Source organism: Hyla sarda, chromosome 5, assembly GCF_029499605.1.
Source record: "Hyla sarda isolate aHylSar1 chromosome 5, aHylSar1.hap1, whole genome shotgun sequence".
Lineage (NCBI taxonomy): Eukaryota > Metazoa > Chordata > Amphibia > Anura > Hylidae > Hyla > Hyla sarda.
Window position 1 is genome coordinate 165,780,177 of NC_079193.1, and position 10,939 is coordinate 165,791,115.

The 10,939-nt window shown below is 43.0% G+C and overlaps 1 protein-coding gene across 3 annotated transcripts in view; it reads right to left on the bottom strand.

Moving 5' to 3' along the window:
* Positions 1-9,076, bottom strand: part of TOPBP1 (DNA topoisomerase II binding protein 1) — an 88,025-nt gene extending 78,949 nt beyond the window's left edge. The window contains exons 1-6 of one of the 3 annotated variants that reach the window (XM_056520646.1): positions 8,725-9,076; positions 5,367-5,456; positions 2,851-2,985; positions 1,710-1,853; positions 1,384-1,565; positions 1,113-1,306 (exon numbers count right to left, since the gene is read on the bottom strand). In XM_056520646.1, the coding sequence (XP_056376621.1) occupies positions 1,113-1,306; positions 1,384-1,565; positions 1,710-1,853; positions 2,851-2,985; positions 5,367-5,453 (742 nt within the window). In that variant the 5' untranslated portion in view covers positions 5,454-5,456; positions 8,725-9,076. Of the gene's footprint in view, positions 1-1,112; positions 1,307-1,383; positions 1,566-1,709; positions 1,854-2,850; positions 2,986-3,754; positions 3,851-5,366; positions 5,457-8,685 lie in introns of those variants that run through there. The other 2 variants (XM_056520647.1, XM_056520648.1) reach the window with 2 other exon arrangements.
* Positions 9,077-10,939: the final 1,863 nt, after the last annotated feature.

Below are 10,939 nucleotides of genomic sequence, written 5' to 3' on the forward strand. Positions count from 1 at the left end.
GGGGCTCATGATCTATGTAGTATTCTGAGTTCTCAGCTCCAGACAGTTTATGGGGGTCCAATTTTAAAACAAAATCAGCTGGGATGCCTTGAGGAGTCATATAATATATATGTTTTTATTCTGACCACTTTTGGCCAAATATCTCCTTTAACATACTGTGTATACTCGTATAAGCCGAGTTTTTCAGCACGATTTTTCTTGCTCAAAAGGCCCCCCTCGGCTTATACTTGAGTGAACTCTCCGCCTGTCCATCCCTTCTCAGTGGTCTTCAACCTGCAGATCTCCAGATGTTGCAAAACTGCAACTCCCAAGGGGGGCCCTCTTCTCTGCGCCTGCCACGGACTAATGACGTTGCCTTCACGACGACGCACAGGGACGTTCATTCGCACCCTGCACATAAACGTCCCTGTGCGTCATCGTCAAGGCAACGTCACTAGTCCGGGGCAGGCCCGGAGTACGGAGAAGAGGGGCCCCCAGGTCAAAATGGACAGCCCGGAACGACTAACCCTCCCCACCGGACGGTCCCTGCAGCATAGATGGCCCGGACCAGCTCACCCTTCCTTCCCACCGAGGGGAGGTGAGTAGAAAACTAAAAGGGCGGTCTGGATGATGACGAAGGCCGCAGTGGTCTTCAACCTGCGGACCTCCAGAGGTTTCAAAACTACAACTCCCAGCATGTCCGGGCATGCTGTGAGTTGTAGTTTTGCAACATCTCGAGGTCCGAAAGTTGAAGACCACTGATGAAGGGATTAACAGATTGTGATGATGAAGGGGGGGGGGGATGATGTATTTCCCACCCAAGGCTTATAGTTGAGTCAATAACTTTTCCTGGGTTTTTGGGATGAAATTAGGGGCCTCGGCTTATATTCGGGTCGGCTTATACTAGAGTATATACGGTACATTTACAAGGCAGATATTTTTTTAACTTAGATCAGCAAGCACAACCACTCCCACCCCCGTGATGAGATATCCTGGGTGGCTTCATGTATCCCAATGTAATTAGATAATCAGTGTATATTATACTTGAATTGTTTTCTCTATTGATAATAGCTAACCAAGGTACTAAAAAGTAACACGAAGAGTAAATAAAAACACACACACATACCACGTACCTTTGGCCTCATGCACAATAAGATGTGTGGACTCATTCATTTTGAGCTGACCAGTATACTGCCCTCCATGAACAGAAGAAAGCCTTTGAACTTCCTTTCTATCCAGACTGCTCAATCCAGTCACACAGATGGTACAGCCAAGGAAGATGGGACATACATATTCCTCCATATCAACATCTGTGTAGATTATTATCCTTCCAAACAAACAAAGTTATTTAATAATAAAAAATAAAAAAATAATTCAATGTAACAGTCATGTCATGATGTTTACCTCTGTTGTGACTTCTCCCACAGGGCTTTTACCCATGAAGGCAGAAGAATGGGTTTCTTTAAACTGGCTGCCACAAGATATTTTTTGCTGCCAACCTCTCCCGCAATTAAATGGGTGACTGAAACATTCAGATCCCTGTAGACACAACCCCCCATCAACTGCACAAACTGATGAACTTCTTCCTATATCATTAAAATGAAAAAAAAATAAACACTTTACTGTGAAACGTAAAACACACACAAAAAAAATAAAAAAAGACCCTTAAAATAAACAAAGTATTTATACACAGTAACTGAAAGGTTTGAACTGCTGACAATGACACTTACCCTGGTTTCTTTATCCAGACTTGTGCATGAAATTGTGACATCAGCCATAGCCATGTTGAAGACTGGGTATTCAGCACGGGGAACACATCTTTGATGTTTCATGCAGAATATAACCACCTGGGGTCCAACTATTCGACAGCCAAGCTAAATCAACAATTGTTATTCGAACCATAGATCAGATTTACTATTAAAAAATACATTTTAAAAGGGTATACCAATCTCATGCCCTATAGAAGTGATGGCCACGGTGGCGTACCAAGGGAGGAGGGGGGGTAGGTCTAATCTGGTAATATTGGTAAAATTGGTCTCAGTATACAGGATTTGCTCCATAACAGTATGATGGTAATATGTATGGTGATAATATTTCACCTTGTATAGTGGTATTATTGGTCCCAGTATACAGGATTTGCTCAGTAACGGTATCATGGTAATATGTATGTTGATAATATTTCCTCCTTATATACGGGTGTTATTTTTGGTAACTGTCTAATTTTATAGTGTATAAAAAATGTTTTTAATTATGTACCCTATTATAACCAACTATGATTGACATGTGGCCCCTCCCCTTTTTGGCTCCGCCTTCATATAGTCACACCCATGACCTGTATGGGCTGCTTAGTCTCAAAACACATCACCCCCACACACAGCACCACTCAAACACACAGCACCAATCAATGTTAATTAGTTATGGCAACTGCATGAGTTGTTTTTTCTAAACTTAAACCCCGGTATTCTGATTTAATTGCTGTGCTGGAACTTTGGGCACTCGGGCTCAAAAAGGTTTGCCATCACTGCCTCATAGGATATTCCACTACTGACCTCTCAGAACCCCACTTTTCTAGATAATAAAGAGACTACACCACAGATTCAGTGTTGTGTTCCCTTTGCCAGCATCGAACTGCAGAATTGCTCTGTTAACGTGAATGGGGCTGGCTATCTCTCGCTGTACAGCTGGCAGGACTGCTATGCAAGGGAAAAACTGCAAACCCTTCTTTCTCAGGATTAGTGGGGATCCCAGTGGTCAGTCCTCAACTGTTCATAAAGTGATGGTATATCTTAGTGAAATGGAATGGTAACCTTAAAAACATTACATTAACATTGGCACGAAAACATTTTACACAGCTCTCACAAGCTGACAAACCTTCTTGAGATGGTTAAAAGCAGTACCAGTGAATGGATCACATATGTAAAGAGACTTGTCTTTCTCTTTTAGGCTGAGAACCTCTTTGTCATCAATTAAGTGTAGATATTCATCAGACTGAAATGCTTTGATTTCCTAGAGCAACAAATAACAAAAAAGGGCATTAGAAAGCACAGAACAAAGAAATGTTGCAAAAGAGTATACATGAAACATGCAGTTTACTTAGTTTTTTTTTCCCCAACGTGGCACTGCTAAGAAATGCACAAATCACACTACCACCGCCTCAGGGAAAAATAAAATAATTATATAATATATAACACTGGTGAAAATGCCCATTGCTGGGCTACAGCTCTTCCCTGTGCATTGGAGGTGGGGAGCCGGCTTGCCATGCTTCCCTGCATCCTCTATATGCCTTAAAGCCTGCCTCTGAGATGAAGGGGGGGGGGGGGGAGGTACCTGTTAAAATCCACCATGCAAAAGCTTGGCAAATCTCAGAATTTACTGCACAAACCTAACATTAATGTAAATGGGTCCTCCTGTTTTTAGTGGTGGAAAATTCTACCACATGAGATAACCTTCTGAAAGAATGAACATGGTAATTCTTTCGGCAGAATCCAAAAGCAGTGTCCCTTTGTTTAAAGGGAAAGTGAAACCTAATTTTCCCTGTCACTTGCACAGCTAAAACATATAGGGGGAGATTTATCAAAACCTGCACAGAGGAAAAGTTGCTGAGTTGCCCATAGCAACCAATCAGAGTGCTTCTTTCATATTTCAGAGGCCTTGTCAAAAATTAAAGAGGAGATCTGATCGGTTGCTATGGGCAACTCAGCAACTTTTCCTCTGGACAGGTTTTGATAAATATCCCTGATAGTGATTATCTGTGATGTAAATGAACCATGCTAACAGTTTCTTAGTGTACTGGGGTGGTCAATTCTCATTCCCTCCTGGAGCCCTGCCAAGCAGGAGCCACCCCTCAGCAGCAAAGCCATGATGTGACACTCCCACAGACAAAACACATGAGCGAGATCTCGCATGGGCCTTAGCTCCATGTTATTGCTGAGGAACAGCTCAAGCTCTGTGGTCAGGCAAGGCTACAGGGGGGAGACGGGAGTGGCACAGGCAACCATCTCCGAAGAACTGTAAGCATGCAGAATAACCATGGCTATATTGCTCTATTTTAAGCAAGGGCAGGGCAGTATATGTGGTGTCACATTCCTTTTATTCAGTGCTTATTTCTGTTTCAGGAGCAGAAAGGTGCGAGTCCCAAGAAAAATAAGTGAGGAAATTTTCCTCTCTAATTCTGTAGTGTGAACATACCCTTATTAGAGTCAACTAAGAAAGCAGTTATTTCAATATATAAAAGCATGAAGAAGATGCCTTAGGCCAATATCTACCTACAAAATAATATATTCTGGACTAAAGTCCAATACACCAATGTCTATGGATGAGAAAAGAGTGCTCCTTGGTGTGTGAAACGAGATATAAAAGGGTACAGTAAAAGAGGCATGAAAGCCGCTCAACCCATGCAGTTGTGTACCAACAGCGGATGTCTCTGTAGGCACATATATGACAGAGACATCCGCTGCCCTCCGGCTGGTAATGGTGTAGGATCAAGGAGGCTTCAGAAAGGACACCGGCTCCACAAGGCTCGGGATGAACTCAGAAGGAAACCAGGTATGTTCAAGGGAGGGTTAGCATATGGGTTAGAGCTTTATAGGAACAACAATTAACCCAATCGGTATAGTGACGGGGTAAGAGAAATTTATACAAATTTATAAAAATGTATATTGGTCACAAAAAAACTAATTCAATACATCACATGAAAAATTATACAATGAAAAAAAAGAATATATATATATATATATATATATATATATATATATATATATATATATATATTGAATTATAACAAAAAATAGACACATTTATACCAAAAACATTGGCGCACATATCATATCCAGCACATGAACATGTCAGCAATACATGAGTTCAGAAAATGTCCAAAGGACAAGCACATAATACAAGACAAGAATATATAATGTAAAAAACAAAAAAATAGAAGTAACTAGGAAAAAGAATTATAAAGCAGAAACAGTATACGTAATATCAACAGTCGCACTGATGCGAAAAACCGGTCAAATATCCAGAGCCTCCCACAAATAGGTAGAAGCCAGACATAGGGTCAGCAAGTCGCATTGTATCATTTTTCATGTGATGTATTTAATTAGGTTTTTTGTGACCAATATACATTTTTATAAATTTCTCTTACCCCGTCACTATACTGACAGGGTTAATTGTTGTTCCTATAAAGCTGTAACCCATATTCCCCTTGTTATGCCTGATGAAGCTGCAAACAAGCAGTGAAACATGTTGCATCTTGGGAATAAACCTCCTTTGAACATACCTGGTTTCCTTCTGAGTTCATCCTGCGCCTCGTGGAGCCGGCGTCCTTTCTAAATACACCCATGAGCACTCTACACAAAAACAAGTAGTATCGCCAATTTTATCTTGTTTACCTCATGTGCTTCATAGAAGAAATCTGTATTGTCTGGAGTCTTCACAAATTTCACAAAGAAGGGGTCATTGTCACCTTTTGCCATCATCAACTAAAAGAAAAATAAAAAAGGGCAAAATATATGACATTTAATTTTGAAAATGCCTGTTAAAAGGTTATATTAACCCCTTAAGGACCAAGCCCATTTTAACCTTAAAAGGGGTACTCCGCCGCTAGACATCTTATCCCCTATCCAAAGGATAGGGGATAAGATGTCAGATCGCCGGGGTCCCGCTGCTTGGGACCCCCTGGATCTACCAAGCAGCACGTCACAATCTTCCATGCCCGTGGTCGAGATGGACTCAGCCTGAGGACCTCCAGCGGTTCCGGAAGCCGCTAAAGGTGGGTGCTGCATGGTAAATCCAGGGGGTCCCCAGCAACGGAACCCCGGCTATCTGACATCTTATCCCCTATCCTTTGGATAGGGGATAAGATGTCTAGGGGCGGAGTACCCCTTTAAGGACTAGGCCAATTTTATTTTAGCGTTTTGGTTTTTTCCTCCTCGCCTTCTAAAATCCATAACTCTTTCATATTTCCATCTACAGACCCATATAAGGGCTTGTTTATTGCGTGACAAATTGTACTTTGTAATGAAACCTCATTTTACCATAAAATGTACGGCAAACCCCCCCAAAAAATTTTTAGGGAGGAAATTTAAATGAAAACCCCAATTTTGCACATTTTGGAGGGTTTTGTTTTCACACTATACACTTTACAGTAAAAATGACATGTGTTTTTTATTCTGTGGGTCAATACAATTAAAATGATACCCATGGCTAAATACTTTTATATTTTTGTACCGCTTATAAAAAATCTAAAACTTTTTCTACAAAATCAGTAATCTAAAATCGCCCTATTTTGACCACCTATAACTTTTTCATTTTTCCGTATATAGGGTGGTCTGAGGGCTCATTTTTTGCGCCGTCATCTGTATTTTTTATCGATACCACATTTGCATATATAAAACGTTTAGATCATTTTTTATTAATTTTTTAGGGGAATAAAATGTGACAAAAAGCAGCATTTTTGGACTTTTTTTTACGTTTACGCCATTCATCATACGGGATCATTAACATTATATTTTGATAGTTCGGACATTTACGCACGCGGCGATACCAAATATGTTTATTTTTTAAAAAATGTTACGCTTTTTTGGGGGTAAAATGGGAAAAACTGACAATTTTAATTTTTATTGGGGGAGGGGATTTTATTTTATTTTTTCAACTTTTTTTTTTTTTACACTTTTTATGTCCCCATAGGGGAGTATCTATAGTAATCATTTGATTGCTAATAATGTTCAGTGCTATGCATAGGACATAGCACCGATCAGTATTATCGGTGATCTTCTGCTCTGGTCTGCTCGATCTCAGACCAGAGCAGAAGACCCCGGGAGACGGCCGGAGACAGGTGAGGGGACCTCCGACCGCCATGCTGGATGATCGGATCGCTGTGGCGGCGCTGTGGGCAATCCAATCATCCATTCAGAGTACCGCACTGCCGCGATCTGTATTGATCACGGCATCTGAGGGGTTAATGGCCGACATCCGCGCGATCGCGGATGTCGGCCATTACCGGCGGGTCCCCGGAACCTGCTGTGCATGACGCAAGCACCACTCCGATGCTCACAGTCATATACAGGACGTAAATGTCCTGGTGCGCGAAGTCCCACCAAACCAGAACCTACATTTACGTCCGTGGTCGTTAAGGGGTTAAAGGTGTTAGTTTTCAAAGGGAATCTGTCAACTGCAATTTCCATTTCGAACTGCTGTCACTGTTGGATAGCGGTTAGGAGAAGGAAACAATGGTATCTTTTATATATATCTGTCTATGCTTTCATAACACAGAAAAATGCTTTTATTCTCTGGTTCAAAGAGGCATTCAGACAGAGTTGCAACACCTTCTTGCTCCCATTCCATCCCCTGCCTATTCACATGGCAGAATTCTGCCTGAAGTAAAGCCTGATATACTTCTATGTGTTTCCGCACTCTCGTCGACAATTCAACATTTTCAACTAGCAGAATTCCGTCAACGGGACTGCGGAGACCCATAGAAGTGAATCGGGCTTAAACTTCAGGTGGAATTCCGCCATGTGAACAGCCCCTTATTGATAATCAGGGCTTGGCTTCCAGCTGACTTTCTATCAAGCAGAGACAGGGATGGGAGGAAGACGTTTCACCACTTCATTACGGAAGCAAAAACAGTTATTAACAAATGGTACCATAATGTCTTCTTGCCCCAATAGATATTTAAAGGGGTTCTCTAATGCTAGACATGTTATCCCCTATCCTTTGGATAGGGGATAACATGTCTCATTACGGTGGTCTGGCAGCTTGGGACCCCCCACGACCTCTGCCTCGGCACCTCAGTCATCGGATGACTGGCAAACACAGCTGCCACGCCACATCCATTCATTTCTATAGGAGGAGGCGTGACGGCTGTATACTGGCTGTCACACCCCCTCCCAATAGATATGAAAGGAGGGGGCGTGACGGCTGTGTACTGGCTGTCACACCCCCTCCCATAGACATGAAAGGAGGGGGCGTGGAGTGATGTCACAATCATGGAAGCCCCAGGCCCCAGCGCCGTCCTGGTGATCGCAGGGACCCCCTGTGATCATACATGTTGTCCCCTATCCTTAGCTATCTCCACAGCTCCCATAGCAAATAAACAGAGTGGCGCTGTAGATGCACATCCCATTACACTTTATCAGCATTCCCCTTTAACAGCACCATGACAAAAAATACATTTCATGGCAGGTTATAGGGGTTGTCTTAAAAAATTTATTCACAGCTGGGGACAGTGTAAAAATAATAAACATGGTATACTCATGCTTCTCCTGATTTGCTATGACATTTCAGCCCCACAAGAATTGAGCCCCTCAACCAATCAGCGACTGAGGCGGGTCACTACTGCGCCCACTGATTGGCTGAGAAGGGCAGGTCCTGAGGGGATGGGACATCACAGGAACAGCAGCAGGCACTGTAGGAGGCCAGTATAGCATGTTATTTTTCCACAGAAGAATAGGAGGTGTAGTTTACTCTATGCCATACATTTATTCTTTTCTGCGATATACTGATATACAGAAAGATATCTGCCAACTGACTCCTATAGTTAGCAAATGCAGCCCTATCTGCTTACATAACACTTCCATACGGGGTGTGCACAGGTTTATAACGCCATACAGAACTACTTTAGCCACAATGGTTTGAAAACACAAGGCCCCTTTAAGAACTGCAGAAAACTGAGCAAACAGAACCGTACTCCAATCCCCAGGCTGTCACCTCACAGCGCGGTCTCCTGTAGTGAGGCGCCTCTCATACCTTGTCAGCGGCCGGTATGAATACCCTCCTGTAGTGACCAGCGACAACCGGGGTCCACACAGCACAATACCGGGTCCGTGCACACCCGCCAAGTGCCGCACAACTCACAGGCGGTCAAAGCGCTCGAATCCACCAATGGCAGCGCCCTTCACGGCCGCTCGGCCTGCATAGTGTTTGAGAAAAGAACTGTGATTGGCTACTGGAGGAGGAAGTGTGCTCTTGTACGCATGCGCGGCCGTACGGTGAAATACTGCATGGATGATAGCTGTTCTTCTACCCATTGGCCGTCCTGGCGCGCCGCTTCATGGAGGGTTTTATACAGCTAGGGGCAAGTGTATGGGTGTCATTACAAGAATGGCGCCAACTCTGATGTGGGGCGTCATCACGCTGTACCGTATGTAATAAAGAACACTGTGACCCTCCCTACAGGGGTACACTTTTCTGCTGCTCCCTCTCACTCCCTAACCTCTTATCCTAACCCCTATCCCTAATCTTGACCTCTAACCCCTAACAGCGATCAGCACTGGGAAGGACTGAGAGTGTTGCGCTCAGGGTAGAGTCTAAATCCTAGGCAGCTAAAGGACCTGGTCCACCTGATGACTAGGAAATAATGTACCTGGTCCATCTGATGACTAGGAAATAAAGGACCTGGTCCATCTGATGACTAGGAAATAATGTACCTGGTCCATCTGATGACTAGGAAATAATGTACCTGGTCCATCTGATGACTAGGAAATAAAGGACCTGGTCCATCTGATGACTAGGAAATAATGTACCTGGTCCATCTGATGACTAGGAAATAAAGGACCTGGTCCATCTGATGACTAGGAAATAATGTACCTGGTCCACCTGATGACGAGGAAATAATGTACCTGGTCCACCTGATGACTAGGAAATAATGTACCTGATCCATCTGATGACTAGGAAATAATGTACCTGGTCCACCTGATGACTAGGAAATAATGTACCTGATCCACCTGATGACTAGGAAATAATGTACCTGATCCATCTGATGACTAGGAAATAATGTACCTGATCCATCTGATGACTAGGAAATAATGTACCTGGTCCATCTGATGACTAGGAAATAATGTACCTGGTCCATCTGATGACTAGGAAATAAAGGACCTGGTCCATCTGATGACTAGGAAATAATGTACCTGGTCCATCTGATGACTAGGAAATAATGTACCTGGTCCATCTGATGACTAGGAAATAATGTACCTGGTCCATCTGATGACTAGGAAATAATGTACCTGGTCCACCTGATGACGAGGAAATAATGTACCTGGTCCATCTGATGACTAGGAAATAAAGGACCTGGTCCATCTGATGACTAGGAAATAAAGGACCTGGTCCATCTGATGACTAGGAAATAATGTACCTGGTCCATCTGATGACTAGGAAATAAAGGACCTGGTCCATCTGATGACGAGGAAATAAAGGACCTGGTCCATCCGACGACTTACGAAATAAAGGGCCTGGTCCATCTGATGACTAGGAAATAATGTACCTGGTCCATCTAATGACTAGGAAATAATGTACCTGGTCCATCTGATGACTAGGAAATAATGTACCTGGTCCACCTGATGACTAGGAAATAATGTACCTGGTCCATCTGATGACTAGGAAATAATGTACCTGGTCCATCTGATGACTAGGAAATAATGTACCTGGTCCATCTAATGACTAGGAAATAATGTACCTGGTCCATCTGATGACTAGGAAATAATGTACCTGGTCCATCTGATGACTAGGAAATAATGTACCTGGTCCATCTGATGACTAGGAAATAATGTACCTGGTCCATCTGATGACTAGGAAATAAAGGACCTGGTCCATCTGCTGCCTAGGAAATAAAGGACCTGGTCCATCCGACGACTTACGAAATAAAGGACCTGGTCCATCTGATGACTAGGAAATAATGTACCTGGTCCATCTGCTGCCTAGGAAATAAAGGACCTGGTCCATTCGACGACTTACAAAATAAAGGACCTGGTCCATCTGATGACGAGGAAATAGCTTATGCTCCCGCTGCTTACAGTATTACAACAAAGTTTTATACAAATCCACTGCTGATGAAGCATCCAAAGTCGATTTGCTCATCCCTAGATGTTAACTTTTCATCTCTGGTGTTGCAGTACAGCACCTGTAAACCACAAGAGGAAATTTTTCATTTTCACGGACCAATGTTCCAAAAACCAGTCAGACACCT